General features: G+C 26.9%; 1 protein-coding gene across 1 annotated transcript; it reads left to right on the forward strand.

The window, feature by feature from the left end:
- The first annotated feature begins 15,708 nt into the window (after window positions 1–15,708).
- Window positions 15,709–16,738, forward strand: LOC102581837 (uncharacterized protein At5g65660-like). The gene is made up of 2 exons (XM_006363951.2): window positions 15,709–16,000; window positions 16,406–16,738. The coding sequence occupies exons 1-2, from the start codon at window positions 15,782–15,784 to the stop codon at window positions 16,601–16,603; spliced, it is 417 nt and encodes a 138-aa protein (XP_006364013.1). The 5' UTR covers window positions 15,709–15,781; the 3' UTR covers window positions 16,604–16,738.
- The last annotated feature ends 5,697 nt before the right edge of the window (window positions 16,739–22,435 follow it).

Below are 22,435 nucleotides of genomic sequence, written 5' to 3' on the forward strand. Positions count from 1 at the left end.
TAAGTCATTCTAACTATTTTTCGTTTTGAATGGATTGTTGTCACTTTTTTCACATTTTAAATGAATTGTTTCTTTTATTTTTGTGTATGGTTAATAACCGAATAACCGAACCAAACCAAACCGAAAATCACCAAACCGATAAATGTATATTATATTTGGTTTGGTTTGGTTTTGATAATTTTAAAACCGATTTAGTTGGTTTGGTTTTGGTTTTGACCAATAACCGATCCAAACCAACCCGTGAACACCCCTAGTTACAATAAATCATTCAAAAATAATGATTGAAAAATTTGGATATCTATCTCTACTTATTTTTCAAAATTAAATAGTTGTGGAGAGGTGTGGTTTAAATTAGGTGAAAATATTTGGATGAGGTTACCTACACAATTTGAGAAAGATTGAACTTCTTTCAAGTAATAAAAAAATCTAGAAAATGTTTTGTGATATGTATATATCATATTGTATGTGTGTACATTATATATAAATTTTTATTAAGACAATTGCAGCGTATGTATATCAATATATACATTACGCATGAGTTCCATGAGTACACAGATATACATGATATACGTAAGATAAATAATATAATGTGACATACACTAATATAAAAAAAGATATATACGAAACTGAGTAAGGATACATAGATAACCTTGAGTTTCAATATGAAATTCAGTGCAATTATTTTCCAATTCATCTGTAACTACATAGATAACGTTAAGTTTCAAAAAAATTTAAATCAAACTCCAACGATCTTTAATGGTATTTTTAGGTCCTTATTTGTATAATAAAAAAATGAAGATTTAACAATTTTCATGGCATACCTCTTTTTCATTGTAAATTTAGATTATTTTCTTAAAAAAGAATTATTGCCAAATTCGAATGAAAATATACTAAATATAGCGACCAAATATTCTAAGACAAGCCCAAAATGCATATTTAGTTTAAATCGTGTGATGTTGAACTAAATATATAGATACGACAACTAATTAATTCAAAAAAACTTAAGTATACAACTTAAGTATCTTAATTACTACTATATAACAATATTTTTTTTTCAATTATATAAGAATAGTTTTTTTACAAAACTAGAATTTATATTATTTAAAAAAAAACGTACAAAATAGACAGCCATGCTTATCCCATATCCCTTAATTTTCTCCAATTATTTTACCTTTCCTGATTTACTCAGTTTTGTTATATATCCTCTCCCATGAAGGGAGGTTTCTAACAAAAATAAAACTCCCTGTCAACTTTGATCAACTATTCAAAATGGATACCAATAATTTTTCAATTCTAATACAACACAACGGGCGATGAGACTCATCAGGTATTTGAATAAAAAAGGATTGATTTGGTGTTTTTTTACGTGGTTAATATATTTTATTTTTCATCACCATCTGTGTTTAATTTTTTTGATAATTAATCATTGGTTTTTAAAGTACGTTATTGTGGTGTAATATAATATTTATATGTTTCATTAATAATCTGGTGCATCGATTGGATGGATTTTGTTGTTGAATAAACATTAAATATTAGTAGTCATATTTTGTATAATATTAGGTTTTTGATATATTATTAGGTTTAGCTGATAATGAACATCGTTTTTTTTCTGCAAGTGATATTTTTTGGTGGTATAGAAAAGAAGCTTTGGTTGTTATTTAACAACCGTTTCATTGAATATTTTTTGGTATAACATTATGTATGATTGATTACTGCACCAACGTAAGTTGTTGTCCGTATATAAACAACTAATTTGAAATTTGTTTATTATGTGTGATATGATTTAATTGGTATGTTGCATGCCTCAATTAACAACATACATCAACAATTTGTCTTGGTGTGTGATATTTTGTTATTGGTATTTTTTAAGACCTTATACAATGGCCAACTTCAAATTAATATTCTGATATATGTGTTGGTGTATTTGTTTGTCTGATTGGTGTGAATGATTGATTACTGCACCAACGTAAGTTGTTGTCCGTATATAAACAACTAATTTGAAATTTGTTTATTATGTGTGATATGATTTAATTGGTATGTTGCATGCCTCAATTAACAACATACATCAACAATTTGTCTTGGTGTGTGATATTTTGTTATTGGTATTTTTTAAGACCTTATACAATGGCCAACTTCAAATTAATATTCTGATATATGTGTTGGTGTATTTGTTTGTCTGATTGGTGTGAAAACGAATTTTACCATTAATTCTCAAATTCTTATAATAAGCGATTTGGTGTAATTATTAACTTTTAGATCATGTGTAAACACCAACTTCAAAATTGACTATCAAATAGTTTTGGTAAAATATTTGGTACATTTATTGGTGTATTAATTTTCCTGATTTGACATATATAACATGTTTAAAGAATTATTGAGTTGCCTACTTTGGTGTAGTTGATGGTGTAAATTATGCTTTGGTATGTGATTTGATAAGTGATTTGGTTAGTGATAGTTACCATTCATGGTAAGAGATTTTGTAAGTGATTTGATGAATAGATTTGTGGTAAGTGATTTGGTACATTTATAGGTGTAACTGATAGTGTGCATAAACAAAAAAGTTTTTAACCACATTATACACCATTTCGTATATAACTTTTTTGGTGATATAAAAAAAATATGATTGTGTATTTCAAATTTGATTGTTATAACTATTGTTTAGTAGGTTCTTTAATTTCATTTTTGAAATGTATAGCAAGAAGGTATGTGGATTTCAAGATCGAAGGAGTGATATGTGCCGCAAATATCAATTGAAAAAAAACATTGAGAGATCTAAAGTAAATTGTAGAAAATGTGTTATAGCCTATTGAGGATCACAACAAGAGAACTTGTACCGAATATTTATATGAGGATTAACATTGTTGAGTTAAGAATCTAATTGAATGATATTAGCGGATTTGAATTTTATTCGTTGTTTATTAGACATTTTTTTTTCAGAATCATATTTAATCATATGACGTAATTAGTTCTATTATTTATGTTGGTTTCCCTTGTGGTATAAAATATCATTTGAAAAAATAAAATGACACGAATATCAATTAAATTGGTATATTAAATGGGGTATAATTAAATAATTGTTGGAATATTATATGGTACAATGTTAGTATTATTATATGGTACAATTTTGATATTATAAATTTTTTATGTTATTCATAAATGGTGTCACATAGTTCAAGTATAATTTCAATTTCTCAGGTTTGTACTAGTGTTAATTTTAAAAGATAATATTATCAAAATAATATTTTTTGTTTTGTTATAAATTGGAAATTTGAGGGAAAAAAAAGACAAAAAACATCAACAAGTTCAATTTGTTAAATAGTGGAGATGTTGCTATAACATCAACAACGTTTTTATATTAAAAAAATTAAAAGCAAAATCGCTGCTATTGCAGCGATTTTGTTTTAAGAAATTAAAAAAAAAAAAATTGAAGTTAAATCGCTGCTATAGCAGTGATTATGTTTAAGAAATTATTTTAAAAAAATAAATAAAACTGAAGACAACGATTTTCATAAAAAGCTTTTTTTTTTAAAATCTTTACCCTTTCAGCGATTTAAATGAAAATTAAAAAAAATTAAAACTGAAAATCGCTGCTTCGGCATCGATTTTTTCTTTAAAAAACTTTTTTTTTTTAAATGGCTGCCGCCGGAAATTTATGTAATTTAAAACTTGTTCTTTAGGTTTTTTTTTTTAATTCCTTAACAAAAAATCGCTGCTATAGCAGCGATTTCACTTTTTTTTTTTTTAATTATAAAAATGCTGCTATAGCAGCGATTTTAAAGAAATAACAATTTATTTTTTTTGAGAAAATTGCTGCCAAGTGCAGCGATTTTTATTTCTTTTAACGGAACGGCGTCAATTTTTGTCAGAAGAAAATCGATCCGTCAGGAGGGATTTTGCCCTTTTGGTTAAAAAAAATTTCTGATGTGCCTTTTTTATTTTTTGAAGGAAAAAATGACCCTTTTAGCTTCGGACTCCCTTTTTGTTGATATTTTAATTCAGTAGAGTAATAAGGTAACCATATTGTCAAACTACAAAGGATATAATGTTTTTAAAGAATTTTAAAAAATGTTAATAATAAAAAAGGAATTAAAAAAATGTTAATAATAAAAAAGGAATAATGTGACATGGCATCCTATTAGGAGAGAGATAATATTTATTTTGTGTCAAGTATATTTTGAGTAAAAGAGGTAAAGTTGGTGATATTGTGGTCCTAAAACAAACATAAGTGATATTTCTAGGTAATTTCCCAAACATGGATGGCTATCTAGGTAATTTTAGATGATATAATGCTAATATAATTTTGATATTTTAGATGAGTAATATTGGTATAACTTGGTGTTTTAGATGATACAATATTGATAAATTATATGGTTCATATATTCTTTATACAATTTTGATATATTATATGGTATATATTGAGGTGTAATATAATAATAATATATTATATACGACTTAACACCAAAGTTGTATGGAAATCTATATAATATGCAAGTTTTAAATTACTTTATGAAACTTTCTAGATTTAAATGGTTATTTAAGTCAATAAATATATTTTCAAAAAAAATAAGGGAGATAAATTTAAGAATTCCAGAATATATTTTTTTGTCACAATACAAGAAAAAGATATTTGTATAAAAATAATTTTAAAGAGGTGAGAGAAGACTACAATTAATAAAGAGTATAATTATGGTTGGAAAGTCAAAAAGTAAACAATAATTATCAATTCCATAAATTTAGCACATAACCCCCCCCCCCCCCCAAAAAAAAAAAATAGGAAATAAATCGATACTAAAATAAACAAAAAAATCAAAATTCAATATATGGGTGAAAAAACAATATAAAACAGTATAATTGTGATTGGAAAGCCAAAAAGTAAACAATAATTATCAATACCATAAATTTAGCACATTATCCTCAAATATAGGAAATTAATCGTATACTAAAATATACAAATAAAAACGGAAATTCAAGATATGGGAAAAAAACAATATAAAAAGTAAAATTATGATTGGAAAATCAAAAAGTAAACAATAATTATCAATCCCATAAATTTAGCACATAACCCCCCAAAAAAGGAAATAAATCGAATATTAAAATATATTTTTTTTTTAAATCGAAATTAAATATTATGTCATATTTGTAATTTAAAACTTAGTTTTGTAAATAAAAAAGAGTATATACATATATTATTAATTAAGATCTTAAATAATATATTCTTGTAATTTTTCCTTAATTCATAGGAGTATATATAATTTAAGTTTGTTAATAGTATTAATTTCCATGTAGAATATATATATCGTGAAATTGCTGACTTATAACCATCTAATGAGTGAAAATATCTAGAAGTTCTTTATTTAGTTAACTTTTATTTTCTCATTGTCTACATATTTTATTTCAAAAATTTGAAATTATTATTTAGAAATTATTTTAACATAAAATTTAAAATTTCACCTCAGAATTTTTTTTACTATAATTTTATTGTAAAACACAACTTTAATTTTTTAAAAAAAAACTAATTTCAACTTCTTCTTTTTTCAAATATCAATTAATTCATGTTCATTGGCCAACGATGGATAGATAATCAACAAAAAGATATTTTATGTTGCTCCTTTTTATCTAGAAATTGGATCATGAGTAAAGTATACATTTATCTACTCACTTTTTCCTTGTTTTGCCTTTTGTTTTATTGGTCTTATTTAATTTCAATTGCCTTTTAGCCTGGACTATGACAAACTTTTACTAGTTGACATAGTCCAAAAATATCTAGAACTAAGTTTCTAGGATATTTTTGTGAATGTAATTAGGTCTACCTTAAATTGTTACCAATCAAAGTCTGTATAGCCAAAAATGTCAAGCCATGGGTTAATCAAAGTTTGTATAGCCAAAAATGTCAAGCCATTGGTTAAGCAGTACTCTCTTCATTTTTATTTATATGTTATCATTTTTAACTTTATGTGCACGAAGAAATTAAGTAAGTTTAGTAATTTACTATTTTATCGTTATTTTTTTTTAAGTCAACTTTTCAATTAATGAATATGAATTAATTTATTTTAATTAATTAATTTGATCAATGAACATGAATTATTCACTTAGTTTTCTATGTTGGTCAAATATATATTTTCAAGGTTAATAACTCATAAGGTAAAATAGGAAAAATATTGTAATTTATGCATTGATTTTATGAAATGACAAGTATTATAGACTAACTATTTATAGTAAGGATGACATATAAAAAGGAACGGAGGGAGTATCACTTTTTTTTTGGTCCAAAGATGTGCCCTATGAGTAAGGGCATTTGACTTGAAATCTTGAGATGATTTGGAAAGACGATAAGTCATACTCTCCCGTTTTTATTTACTTGTCAAATAATTTTTTAATTTGATTTTTCTTTTTACTTATCATTTTTGATAAAATCATCAAGGAAGAATAATTATTTTTTCTTTCTATTATATCCTCAATTTATTAACATTAAGCTAATGTCTTTAAAAAATATAGTGAGTAAATATGTTTAAGACTCTATCAATTAATAGGAATAAAATAGTAAATTTACTGTACAAATAAAATGTTTTCTTTAAATTTCACAAATAAAAAAAAAGGGACAGAGAGAATATTAATTAAGATTGAGACTCAATTTCTAATTCGAGATAGATGTGGTGACTTTTTTGCAATGGACAAAGAAATTCAAGTTAATTTCATATCTACTCATTCAACTTTAAATTTATCATATAAAAATTACTTTTCTATTTTTTGTTACATAAAAGTCATCTAACTTTAATGTGGTAAAAATCAAAGGGTAGATTTTTTTTGTTTCTCACTCGGTGTTCGATATCCATATTGGAGCCTGACTAAATTCGGATTCGCCCTAAAAAGTCCCACATTGAGGGATAAAGCGCTCCCTAACAAAGGCGACTCCGTACTCAAGGAAGCTCGAACCCAAAATTTCTTGGTTAAGGATAAAAGATTACTTACCACTCCACCACAACCCTGATTGATAAAGAGTAGATTTAGAAATTAGGTTTACCAAGGTAGATCTAAAGTTTGATAGAGCAAGATACTTCTCAAATACAACCAAAGTGTTATAAATGCAAGACAGCTTAAAATTGTGAGCACTACAGCTACTTATCAAGTGGATAGGACACAAAGTAGGACTAGTCAGAAAATATGTCATTGTCTTTGTTGTTTCAGCTGCACCAACATGCATGTGTATGTACTATATTAGATATTTGAATCTGTTTCGATTGAACATCTGAATATATAATAAAATGGTTATATTAAATATTTTTAATTGAAATTTGAAAGAAAATTTGTGTACATTTTCAAATATCATTATATAAATAAATTAATCATTTAAAATATGTTATTTTCTGTATAACTGCTATTTGATAGATGAGTTGTGGACCAGCTCATGTTGTCTAAGAGTTGAATCCACTAGATGTTGTCATGATCCCTTAGCTCCTTTACTCGTCAATTATTGTGTGTCTTTGCGTCGGCGGATCATTTTTTATTTTTAAAGAAAAATAATCCATGAAATTGGAATATTGAGAAGGGAAAAAATATGAATTGAAGTTGTACTTATAATTTATGGAGATCTATATTATATATGCATGAAAGACTATCATTGATTTTCGATTTGTGTGTCTTAGTTATTATATGGACAGTCAAAGGATATCTAAAAAATTTTATAGTAATTTTTCTTATAATTAAATAGAGCACTTTCTAAATATATATTGAACTATTAACTATCGTAACTAGGGGTGTTCACGAGTTAATTTAGATCGGTTATTGGTCAAAATTAAAATAAAACCAACTTAATCGGTTTTAAAATTATCAAAACCAAATCAAACCAAATACAATATATATTTATCGGTTTCGGTTCGGTTTGGTTCGGTTATTAACCATATACAAAAATAAAATAAGCAATTCATTCAAAACGTGAAAAAAGTGACTACAATCCATTCAAAACGAAAAATAGTTAGAATGACTCACATTACATAACTTTCGATTATTGAATTTACTACGAATAAAGCTTCAAAATTCATTATTTTGGTCTAAAAGAAGAGACAATGACATTTTCAATCCCACAAAGAATTGTCATACACTCATATACATGAAGTCATAAGATAAATGTTCTCACTTTGGACATTTTTGCTTTCATAAGTAAATATAAATAAATTTTGATGAAAACGTATATAAGATATTTAAAAATTGTTTATAAAAATAATATATTATGTATGTATAATAATAAAATATATGTATATAATTTTTCGGTTTGGTTCGGTTATTTCTTTGAGTTTTTTCTGAACAAAATCATAATCAACCCAAATACTATCGGTTTATAAAAATCTAAAATCAAATCAAATCAAACCAAACCCAAATAAAATTGATTTATTTACTCGATTTGGTTAGATTTTTCGGTTTGAATCGATTTTTATCCAAACTATGTACTCCCCTAATAGTAACTTATAAATTCCTTTTTATTTTTATGTAAGTTTAATTAAAAAAAATAAAACATTTTATGTCTAAATTTACACTGAAATTTCTTGTTGAATCAGGCAAGTTAGTAGCCTTTCTTTTATGCGTCATTGAAGTTCTGAGAGCTAATAAAAATATTTGTTAGTTTGATCCTCAATACTCTGAATCAAACTAAACAGACAGATAGTCTTACTTGACATTTGTCCTTTTCTATTTTGTCCATCAAGTAAAAGAGATATGAAGTGTTTACTTATTTGTTTCCTATAAAATTGGTGGAAATTGACCTCTAATTTGCCTTTTATAGAATACTCTACATAAGTTTATTAGTTGGAACGATATATTGATATGTACATGACATACGGCGGCAAGATTTTTTTTTTTTTTTTTTTTTGTGTGTGGGTGGGGGGAAGTTTCCCATTTGATGTAAGGTATTTGGATTGGGGCCATTCGTGTATTGTGTATTGTGGTGCCTATATTTTTTGAAGGCTCGAACTTGAGACCTATGATTAAGAATGGAGAAGTTTCAACTATTTTATTATAATTCATATTGATATGATAGAAAGAGTTTAAATTCTTTCAAGCAGATACTCGAGTTTGTTTTGGAAGACAAATTGTCCACTTGCATGTGTTCATGGGTCACCTGGTTTAGAGTTTACGAGATGAATAATGCAGAAATTAGTATTATAAAGATTGTTATATAAAAATTGTACTATAAGAATTAGTTGCATGTATCGTGATGTAGAGAGGTAAGTAATACATGAATTGTAATGCAAAAGTATATAATTCATGAATTGAAATGTAGAGGATAAATTAAGAGTTATTTTGATAATTTCATCATCTTAATTTATGTATATTTAGTAAGTAACTTTTACGTTCTTATTTCACCTTGTATTACAAATTAATGATTAACTCATATATGTAGTGTTATGCAGGCAACATAAATGTCAATCAGATGCATAGCTACACATAGTTTAGAGTGATCAGTCGAACACTTTTCATAAAATATTATAATATATATAATAATATTATATATGTAGTGTGCAGGCAACATAAAGTCACCTGTGTTGTGTCCTTCATTTGCTAGGAATCGACTTGTGTGTACTATATATTTTTTTATCGAGAGGATTCAGATGAACACCCTTCTGACTCCCGCCGACTACATCTTGCCATGCGTATAGTCACGAAGATGAGATAAGCGCATTAAAATTCTAATGTGTTCTTTAAGAACCCCAAGGGTCACAATTCTTGAGGGGACAATATGCAACAAATTAAATTTATTTTATTTTTTAAACATCCTCTCAAGAAACATGCTTCTTTCAACTGTTTCTATGATATTTTTGTTACCAGAGGTTGAATCCATTATGAAAAAGAAAAAATAAACTGAAAATTAAGATACACTAATTTTGAAAGAAAAAAAAGTAATTTCTATAGAAGATAAAATAAATAAATAGAAGGCTTTTATAGAAATTTTAACTTCAACCTAGCTAATACATAAATAAATGAATTTAGAGGTGGGCATAAACAGGGGCGGACCCACATAGCCACTTTCGGATGCTTGAGCATCCATTAACCTTGTATCAAATTATTTATATTGGAAAATCAAAAAACCCTAACCGAATCAAACTAATTTGGTTCTTCGATTTTTCTGTTCATTGTCGGCGTTAATTTTTCAAAAATTCAGTTTTTTGGTTTGGTGTTCGGTGTAAGGGTCCCAGAACTTCGGTGCACCAAAATCAAACTTTTATTTTAAAAAAATTAATATATATGGGCATTCTCTTAACTAAAAATAAAAAGTTAATTAACAATTAAATGAACAAATGTACAATTTAATACTCCCTCCGTCCCATTTTATGTGATGTAGTTTGACTCGGCACGGAGTTTAAGAAAGAAAGGAAGACTTTTAAAACTTGTGGTCCAAAATGAATGATAGAAATTTGTGTGGCTGTAAATCATTTCATTAAGGGTAAAAATAGACATTTTATAGTTAAATTGTTACTAAATATAGAAATGTGTCATTCTTTTTGGGACTGACTAAAAAGGAAAGTGAGTCATATAAATTGGGACAGAGGGAGTAGTTAACTTCAAATATTAATTCCCAAGAGGAACCCAAACATATTTTTTATCAATGTACATTATGTAAAGGAACCCATCTTCGTCATTTTTAAATAAAAAAAAGTAGTTGGAGGCACAATGTTCTTGACAAAGACAAATATAGTCATTTAGTTAGCACAATAAGTGTTCCATGGCGAGACACATTATTCCTTAACGTAGTTTTAAATTTTTAAGTATATATCTTATACTTTGATTTTGTCCTCATTTTATTTTTCATTCGCACCGAAAAATAAAATTAAAAATACCAAACTAAACCTAACCGAAGTAGAAAAAACTAAACCGAACCAAACCAAACCAAACTGAATTAGTTTGATTTGGTATACGATACACACTTTTCTAAAACCAAAGAATCAAACGTCCACCCCTATAAATGATACATATTTTCATATAGATTTTGTGTTTAATTGTTGTAAATATATTTTTACTTTATTTAATTATTAAAATAGACTTCCTCTGTTTCAACTTATTTGGCACTTTTCAGATTTTGAAATTCAAACTAACCTATTTTTGATCGTAAATTTTTTATTCATTTTTTAATTATTTTGAATTGTCAGTTTTTGTGACTTATAGTACTTTTTACGTAGTTTACAAATATATAAATTTCATTTTTAAAAATGACGATTTCATGCGCAAATTTCCGATCAAACTTAAACTTTGACTCTAAAAAGATAAAAAGTGTCACATAAATTACGACAGAGAGAAATATATTAACATAATTTGATGTAAATATTTTATATAACCACACAAATATTTTTTACCATTTTTATACCTCCTGACTTTTTATTAAGGACTTAGCTTATAATATCAGTTCTAAAATTCTACTCATGAAGAAAAAATAAATACTCTCTTCCTATCAATTTGTGTGATGGTATTTGACTGAATATAAAATTTAAGAAATAAATAAAGATTTTTTAAACTTATGATACAATAAGCTATTAATATTTGCGTAATTAATAATTATTCACTAAAGATAAAATAGCTATTTTAAAAAATTAAATTAATATATATAATAAAAATATTATTCTTTTCGAAATCGACTTAAAAAAAAGTGTGATCTTGGACGGAGGAAATACTACACTGTTGGAGAAGAATTTACACTGTTGATCACTACAATTTTGCAACTTGCTTACTGTATAGTACTTTTATACAACTAATTCGATAGCTACGTTTAGCTAAAATACATTTTTTTAAAATATTGAATTTAGCTTACACAAAAAATCGTAGATTTTACTGACATACATCTATTTTATAAACACTTTTTACATGGGAAAAGGGCCAAAGATATTTTTGAAGTACTTAATATAGGTTAATTTTACTATTGTTAATATTTTTGGCTCAAAAATATTCTTCAACTAATTAAAAATTGAAAATTATTTTTCCTACTAGCGGCTGCTCCAAAATAAACTCATATGTATTCTATCTCATTGTTCTCAAGATTGACGAGACATGTTAAAGATATGTGATAACTCATTTAGAATGTAAAAGAAGAAAGTCGTCACCTAATGAATTTAGGTGTATTAGGACATTATATTACGAAACTAGTTTGCAAATAACTTTCTTTTATTAATCTGTAACCAAAAGATGAAATACAAGCTTAAAGTAATTTTAAAAGGAATGTGTTAGACACCCTTATTTCTTGTTGACTACGAATCGTTTGATATTGCTGTAGAAAGGTCAAAAGTATTTGAGTACAAGCTTGTTTGACTTTGATGTAGGAAGGCCAAAAACATTTATTTTGAAAAAAAAATATTTTAAATTTATTTTTTTAAGGTGTTTGGCAAATTAGGAAATCTACTTTTAAAAAGAAGCAGAATATTATTTATTTCAAGACCAAAATATTCCAATCATATTTACATATTTATCAATATATCACTTATATTTTTTATTTTTATTTTTTGTGGTGCATTTAATTTGTGAAATAATTTTAAATTATTTTGCTTGATATTATTTAATTATATTTAAATCATCATATTAATATTATATCAATATTTATTTAATTAATTAATTTTATTCATCTATGTATGATATTGATTGAAAATTAGAATCAGTACATTTTAATTTTATCAAAATAAATATTTAATAAATCTACAATAGATATATAAATATTTTCTCTACAAATAATCTTAATATTAAAAGTGCATTGATATTTATCTTTTTATTAATTTGACTATCAAAAGTATTTTCTAAAAAAGATTACTCAAACACAATTTTCTTATCAAAAGCACTTTTCAAATAAATTAACCAAAAACAAATTGTTTTTTCCAGAAGCACTTTTCTGAAAAACATTTTGAAAAAATAATTCTAAAAATAAGTAATTTCAGCAGTAATGTCAAACAAGCTCTACTTCATTTCATTTAATCTATAACAACACAAATAATAAACATACAATCATGACCTAGAACTAATAGTAAGTGATATTTCATTCTAAAAATCTGTTTGAATTAGTTGAATAGATAAATAATAAGTTGCAAGTGTTGAAACGTATTTTTAAGCTGAAAATGAGTAGTTAATTTGCATGATAAAAAAATGTTGATAAGTTGTCTTTGTTAAACGACAAAAAATGTCTTTAATATTCTTATAAAAATATGAATTTTTAAAATATTTTTTAAAATTAAAAAAAAGAAAAGAAGAGGAATGACAAATAGGGAAGTGAGATAAAGTTTTATGAAAAATATATTTTAAGGATCAACAAAATATTAAGAATAAAATAGTAAAATATTATAAATTAAAAGCGACATAAGTTAGAAATGATCGGCTTAAGGCTTCTTGATTAATTTGGTTTATAATTAATTATATGACTTATAAATACTTTAGATATTTAAAGATGTCAATAAATGCTTAGAAAATTGAAGGTTATTAGTTGTGTTCAATCCCATTAGAGAAGTTTCTTTTTGTTTTTTGTTTAATTATAAACTTAATTCTTTTTTATAATAAAATACTTACTTATAAAAAAAATACTTTAGATATTTATCAAATGTATAAATAAATTTTACAAAAATAATTATAAATTAATTTGACCAATTTATAATCTTATAATCACACTATCAATTTATATGATTGCTAAATTGTTTGATATACAGAATGATAGGAATATTTCATGGGGTTAACTATCCACTTGAGATAACTAATCCTACAATTTAAATATAAATAATAAAAATAAAATAATTTTAAAACTAATCAACAATCATAATTAGGGTTGTCAAAAAGGGTCAGCCCAGCTCCAACCGGTCCAAGTCTTGCGGGCTAAGGAATTTGATGGGCTAGACGGATCGGCCCTTCATTTAGAAGGGTCTGAAAATGCTCAACACAACCCAACCCTCGAAGGATCGCTGGCTGGGGTGGGCTAGCCCTTTTTTTTCTTTTCAAACTTAAAATTCTATAACATCAGGAAAATGAGAAGATTTTCAAATTAAATATGACACAAAAATGGTGTTGCTTCAATAACACTAGCAAAAAATCTAATGTGAATAACATGTATCTAAGATACTAGATACGCAAGATACATGTATCTAGTGTGATGCATCCCAGATACGTGAGCGAGATAAGAGAATGGCGTGTGAGATGGGAGGGAGGCTAGGGCTCAGGATTTGTCTATGTAACCTAGATACATGCGAATCCGCTTGGATATAGTGTATCTAGAACAAATTACATATAATTTTGAGTCCATGTATCCCGAGATGCATGTATCTAGATGCACCAAAATATGGTAGGATTCGTAATATCACAATATAACATGCATCTAAGTAATTAGCTCATACATTAGCGAGATTTCTGTAAGTTACCCTTAAATGAATTGTTTTGGCCCATGGGCTGATCGTCACCCAACCCCGATCAAGCCTCAAGGGACAAAGACTTATATGGGTCGGACTTATAAGCTCTAGTTTTATATGGGCTTGAGAAATCCGATCCAAACCTACCCCAATAACGGATTGGGTTGGACCGGCTCCATGGGCTAAACCCATTTTGACGGCGATCTACTCATAATAAAATGTGTGCTAGCATATTCTTATATTTTATCTCAAAATTATTATTTTTATTCAGCTAACCAAACAACACTTAAATTCAATAAAGTGAGAAAAAATTGATTCCATGATTGCTGAATCTCTTATATGAGATAACTAATTCTATAATTTTAGTACAAAAATAAAATATATTTCTGAAACTAATTAATATTTATAGGGACAGTGTGGTATAATACTAATATCAATAATTATTTTTTTAGTGGTGTGTTAAGTCACACAATAACAAATAAAAATGAACGGAGAGAGTAATATATAACTACTATTCTTTCACTATCATGAAGTGATTTTTTTTTAAAAAGCTATGAAAAGTAAATGATCAAAGAATTGTGATGACTTATGAGATGATATTATTATTTTTAATTAGAAATATAAAATTCAAATTATAAAACTGAAAATAAAATAAAAAATCTTATAAAAACTATTTTCCAAAAATAAGAACAAAAGGTACTACTTACTACCAAATGACTATACAAACTATACCAAAAGGGTCGAAGGTTGCATATTTTCTCTCCGGCCGACAAAGAAAATATATTTATGTTTTAATTTGTCTGCCTTATCTTTTATTTTATTTAATTTATTATTAGAAAAAACTTAAAATTAATTTGATCATTTTTTAATTTCAACATATCATATGTAATGACAAATTTAAGATTTTTATTAAGGAAATTTGAAAAATAAAAATATAATTAAGTGAATTTTCGATTCTTTAAACCACGTCAATCTCTAATCTCATGCTTAGGAGATTCAAAATCTATCTATATATACACATAAAAAAAAATTTTAAAAAAATAATTCATATATTCAATCTAATCTTTTGTTGAGTAAAATCAAATAAACATCCTCACGATCCTCTAAATCCCCTCCTACTTACATAACATATTTAAAATTAAATTTTTTATATCTAATTAAATTAAGACAAATAAATTAAAATCGAGAGAATATGCACCAAAAACAAAATGGGTCCATAATATTTCTTCCGTACTTGCTGGTCCCGGACAGCGTAAGCTGTACCTTTACACGTACTCACTCATCTTTACTCCATAGCCCCCAATTTCCAACTATATAAATTCACCATTCTTCACATCTCAAATTCACACCAATTTACTTGTTTGTTTCTTCTTGCAATTTCTCTATTACTACAAACTGTTATTATTATTATTATTATTAGTAGAAATATGGAAAATCAATACTATTCACCACCACATTCAGATGCATCTAGGCCGTCGTTAGGATTTCCTTTGGGCACTGCTGTACTTTTGATTGTCATTTTTAGCTTGAGTGGCATATTTTCTTGCTGCTATCACTGGGAGAAGCTACGGTCGCTTCGTCGATCGTTTGCTGACCTCGAATCCGGCCTCGATCCTACTTCTATGAAATATAAGCAAAACCATATGGTAAGTTTTTTTTTTTTTTTTTTTTTTACGAATTCAGAATTTAAACTTCGTTATATTTCAAATTTTATGTATTCAAATATAGCTAGCGTGTAGTGATAAATAATAAAATTTTCAAGATTTTTGCGACTTTCACTCGGAAAACTTAAAAAATAATATCATCATGTCAAAATATGACTTCAAATTTCAAAAACATTAGATTTTCGAGCTTCAAGTGTTAACTGCGAAAAGATCAAACAGAGCTTCTATTTATTCATATTTTAATGAAATTTTACGCGAAAGTACTGAATTGAGATGAATCTGACGCCGGGATGAATTTGAGATTTTTATTATTATTATATCTTACTTTAGATTCAGTTTTATTGTTTATTAATTAATTATTTTTTTTGCTCTGTTTTTTTTTTCCAGAATTGGAAACAAAGCCAGAGTCCAATTTTGCCAGCAGTATTAATGCCAGGGGATGAATTTCCAAAATTCATAGCAATGCCATGTCCATGTCAGTTTCCGACACCGGAAAAAGTCGTTCATGAGTTGCAGAAATTGCCGCCACCGTTGCCTTCGCCGCCTAAGCCGCCGCGAACGGTGGCCGCAGTACCTTTCTATTAATAATAATAATACAATTCAATTTTTAGGAGTTGGCCAATGTGTAAATTAGCGTATAGAGATGTAGTTTCAATCGAATTTCCAAATCTTTTTTACTTGTGAATACTAATGAAATCTCAACAATTCCATTTCTTGTTTCGAGGTCGGATTATTTCGGATTCACGTTGAAAATTTTCACTTTAGGAAGGTGAAATATTTTCTATCAAAGGCAATTTTATATTCAAGCTCAAACTCAAAATATTTAAATAGAGATAAATGAATACTTATCATTTTTTTGGGAACTTGTGATGATATATACTTCATTAATTAGAAGGTATAATATTAGAAAATAACAAATAAATCAAATTGTACATTTTTTGAATTTTTTTTTAAAGGATAAACATGATAAATTAAGTGAGAGTTATAAATAAATTAAAATACATGATATTACAAATCACATGAACAATTATTATTGTGAAGTCAATTGTGAAAGGAGGTCCTTGATATTTTTTCTTTTACAATTATAGCAATGTAATTATCCTATTTTGTCACACTAAAACAAGTAAACTTACCCAATAGAAAATTATTTTGATAGATAAGTTTTTGTGGTAAAACATAATTTATTTTATTGTTAGAGTGAAAAAAGTTAGTATGGATAATAATCGTCCGTAAAAATGACCTATATGGAGAGGACAATAAAACCAATTGACCGATAAAATTGGGAGGGATAACTATTAGATTTCAAATAATATTTTTTAATTTTTCATTTGGTGTTTGTTATCAACATGAAAATTTGGGATGGCGCATTGTAAGACCTATTTTAAAAGCAGTGCTTTCAACAAGATCTTTTTCATATCAAGAGAGTCTAAACACGAGACTTCTGATTAAGAATCGAAAGATCCAAACCATCTCATCCTGACTCATATTAATAGTAGATGCTAAATATATGAATGCAGGAAACACAATGATATCCCTGGGTATATGCCAATGCCATTTTGTATATATGTATTTGATTAAGCAATTATGCTATAATGGAATATTTTTAGCACAAAACATTTCCCCCAAAAAAATAAAACAAGTGGCTTATTCTCAAAATTCGAATTTTTTTGTTGTATTATTGCAAATCCGAACCAAGAATAAGAATGATATAATAGTTGAATTATTGAAAATAAGAACCAAGAATATTAATGAATATGGTTGTATTATTTCAAATCAGAACCAAGAATATTAATGAATATGGTTGTATTATTTCAAATCAGAACCAAGAATATTAATGAATATGGTTGTATTATTTCAAATCAGAACCAAGAATATTAATGAATATGGTTGTATTATTGCAAATAAGAACCAAGATTATTAATGAATATGGTTGTATTATTTCAAATCAGAACCAAGAATATAATAAGAATGCAACTACTTCCTCATCTCAAAATAATTGTCATATTTTTCATTTACATACCCTATAAGAATACATGTATCGGATATTTGACTACTTTATTCTTAAATGTTTTAATATAAGATATAATCTTTCTTAGCTTCACTGAATATTTACTCTATTTATAACTTATAAAATATTTATAGTTTTCAAGAACAATTATCATTAAAAGTATAATAAAAATTAAAAAATAATTAATTTAATTTTAAATATTTGAAATGACAAATATTTTGAGATAAATATGTTTATAAGTAAGAATAATACTGCTGTTTTTAAATAAAGGAAGTTAAAAAAGTTCAAGTTTATCGTTTTCTTTTTTCCTCGTTGAGTTCATGCACCCTTGATATGTTTTATGCCTTTGTTGCCTAAACTACATCTTACTTCGATTTATCAAACTCTTTTCTATGATATATTTTATTCTTCGATCTTAATTATCTGACAGGTAATGTATAACTGAACACATAATTTAAAAAAATTATAAGAATTTCAACACGTAACGAAGTATTGTTAAAACGTATGATTTTAAACATATTATGATGTTTTTATGGTTCTAAGAAATTTTAAGCTTATATTTATTGAGTTCACTTACTTAGACTAGATTAATAATTTGTGTGATCATAGAAATTATTTATTTATTTTTAAATAATAATAAAATTCACATTATTTTAAAATCAATATTTAATTATGAAAAATTTACAAATTTGGAAAATAACTTTTAATCTCTTTTTCAACTCATATTTTTAGTTTTGAAGTTATATTTAAAAATATTCAAATATAAATATATTTTAAATATTTTAAAAAAATATATAATTAAACACATATCCATCTTCAATTTCATAGTGAAATATGGGCTAAACACAAGGGTGTATACGTCACATGTCCTAAATTGACCTATCAACGTTGAAAAGTCACAATCCCAGCTTAATTCGTTCCACCAGTCCACTCATATACTAAGCTAACAATATATCTATATATTATTAATTATTTTTAAAAAAAACTTTAATAAGTACAATATTACTATTTCATAAAATCAATGCAATAGTTTGTGAATGAATGATAATAGTTTGTGAATGAATGATTGCATTTTTTAAAAAGTGAAAGCCTTGGAAAAAAATATTTAAGTGATGTGCAATAAGTAGTATAAAAGTTTCTATGAAGTGATATCCACCCAACTTCTATTCTTCAATTTTATTATTACGAGTTATTTCATATACTTTAATTATCTTTATTATTTGATATAGTACTTTTTCTTCTTCTATATTTCATGTCTTTCCGTATGCACTCTTCTAAAAATTGTTTTCTTATGTTGAGGATCCGTATCGAAAATAACTTCCCTACTTTTTTTAAGATAAAAGTAAGATTTACACACATCTAATTACCCTCTTCATACTCTATTTATATGACTAAACTAAATATTTTTTTAAAAAATCAATAGTATTTTCATTACTCTTCACTAGGAGTCAAATCCTCAACCTATACCGATTTATAATAGGGGTGTTCAACTACTTAAACAAATTCCACTTTTTCAGTATTACAATATTACACTAAATATGTTATTGTTGTTGTTATAAAGTTTTGACTCTGTTACTCAGATTTCTCAAACACAAATTAAACCTCTTAATTCATCGCCTGCACTATTTTGAAAACTTATTTTTTCTTGAATCAAGGGTCCATCGGAAACAATTTATCTACTCTTCAGAGATCTAAGGTTTGTGCACATTCACCCCCTTCAGGAGACCCTACTTTTAAGATAATACTAAATATGTTATTGTTATAAAATTCTGACTCTGGTACCGATTATAGTGTAGGAAAAATTGAGAAAAAAACAAAAATAAATATTACAAAACTATATATATTTTTGTATTCCAATTATATCCCTGACCTAATTTTTCAATAGAATGTAAGTGGCCTATTTTGCTCCCTTTTTTCCATGGAGACAGCATCTTCTTCCCCCACCACTTTGCCGTGTTGATGTTTTTAGTGCTTCTTTCATCCCATATATAATGTAATCATTTCTCTTCTTGTTGTTTTTTCTTCAACTATATTTTCACTTTTTTTCGTCAGCAAACGACCCCTCGCCGCTTACGATTGGCCCCTTCATATTTTGAACACCAAAAGCCAATTAAACAAAATCTCCAAACCTTTTTTTCTATTCATATTTTTATTTGGGAAAAAGGACAAATATATCTCCAAACTATCGTAAATGGTATGCAAATACCCTCCGTCATACTTTTGGGACATTAGTCCCCCTGTCGTTAAAAAATTAGAGCATATATACCCTTTATACTAACGGACATACACGTGTCATAATCTTATCCATCGACCCGACATTTATCGACGGATAAGATTGCGCCACATGTCCCTATTTAGGCTTCCGTTAGAGTGGAGGGCATATATACTCTAGTTTTTGGACGGCAGGGGCACCATTGTCCCAAAAGTATGACGGAGGGTATCTGCATACCATTTACGATAGTTCGGGGATATATTTATCTTTTTTCCCTTTTTATTTTTATGTAATGGCCTTATGAGTTATGTCCATATGACATTAGTGTGTAAGACCTGCTTATTTATATATCTAATATCTATTTTGTGTTTTGTCGACGTGGAACTTTTTAACTTAAGATGAGGTGCTACATAAACCAACCCCCTCTTATGACTCATCGTCCTCCCTGACGCTTGCCTCACTGCATGAGATTTGCCTAGGCTCAACATTGAGGTTTTCCCTGTCTTACTGAGATTTGCCTAAACGCAGTTGAACTCTAGCCTCGTATCGATAAGGTTGACACAAGGGTGACTCTGATACCATCTGTAATGGCTTATCCCGTTAGTGATGTTGTTCAGTTTGAGCTTGTACTCGCACGATTTTAAAGTGTGTTACTAGTGTGTAACACCTGCTTACTTATATACCCAACATTATCTCTAATGTGTTTTTATCAATATAAAACTTTTTATTTTAAGCTGGGGTATTACATTTTAATATATGGAATATCTTAGTTTTTATTCAACATAAGCTGAATAATGTCTAAATATGTGTCTAGACTCTAGATATTGGTATTTGTTGAGATTCGAAGAAAAAAAGTGTTTATTGAAAATTGAAGTTAGAAAAAAGAAAAGAAGGTATTTCAAAGTTAAAAGTTATATGTTTCATAAAAATAAAGTTGAAAATTTGTGAGTGATAACTTGAAATACTTAAATAATACTAATAATAATAATCTTATATACTAACATGTTTTCATACTTATCTTCAAGAGTATGAATCAATATCTTCAATGTATGACAAATGATAAAATTAAGATATTTCATAAATCGCAGTATAATAATATTTTAAAGGGAAAAAGGTCTGAAATATATCTGAATTTTGACCAAAATTACTGTAACAATATCGAATTTTGGAAATGACCTTTTACCCCTGCACTATTTAGTAGTGTATTTTAAAGGTATATATGTGTCCACGTGGATATCATAAATATTGCATCATTTTAAATAGTAATGTGTCCACATGAGCACATATATACCTTTAAAATACACTATTAAATAGTGCAAGGGGTAAAAGGTCCTCCATAAAGTTTGGTATCGTAACAACATTTTCGACGAAAGTTGAAATATTTTTCAGACCCTTTTCCCTATTTTAAACATTTTTTCCTCTTTAATTTATAGTTGGTACGTCAAGAAAACACGATAAGAGTTGGAAAAGGAGGGTACGATGAGATAATTCTATTAGTTAAATTAAATAAAAGAGCATATCTCTATAAGTTAAGTCCAATTGCATGCCTTTCGTCATATGTTGTGATGGAATGATTGAGATCTCTTTTCTCCTAATTAGAAGCTTCGGATTTGAGTATTGAATATATATAAAAAATGTATTAGGAGCACCATCCTTAAAAATTGGCCCTGCAATATGTATATTTAGATTAGTCGAACTTCAATATGAGTACTGAACATCAAATCAATAAGAAAATAAAAAATAATTAAGTCCAATTGTGCCTATTGCTTTCTAGCTTTATTAGAACAATTAATTAAAGAAATTGATCCATTACAATTTTCTATAAATAACACATGGATTAAATTGGACGTTCTTTTTTATGATAAGGTGAAGATAATATTATTGGATATTTATTATATATAGATGCCTTAGATAAAAGACACTTTCTACTCTAGGATAAACAAACAATTCTTTCCATCTTAGCTTTGTCACTTCACAAGAAGAGAATCACCATATTTAGAGAAAGGAGGACATATACCTAAATAAATTTGACATTTAACTTCCAATACAAATATTATAAAATTCCATTACGTAATTTAGTCCAAGATTTTTAATCCAATGGCAAAGCTTCATAACCTTTCATTATCAATCAATATGCATGACAAAAGGGTGTTAGAGAAATAAATAAGGTAATGATAGATTCAGAATTTAAAAATAT

The sequence above is a fragment of the Solanum tuberosum genome, unplaced genomic scaffold, assembly GCF_000226075.1.
Source record: "Solanum tuberosum cultivar DM 1-3 516 R44 unplaced genomic scaffold, SolTub_3.0 scf00453, whole genome shotgun sequence".
NCBI lineage: Eukaryota > Viridiplantae > Streptophyta > Magnoliopsida > Solanales > Solanaceae > Solanum > Solanum tuberosum.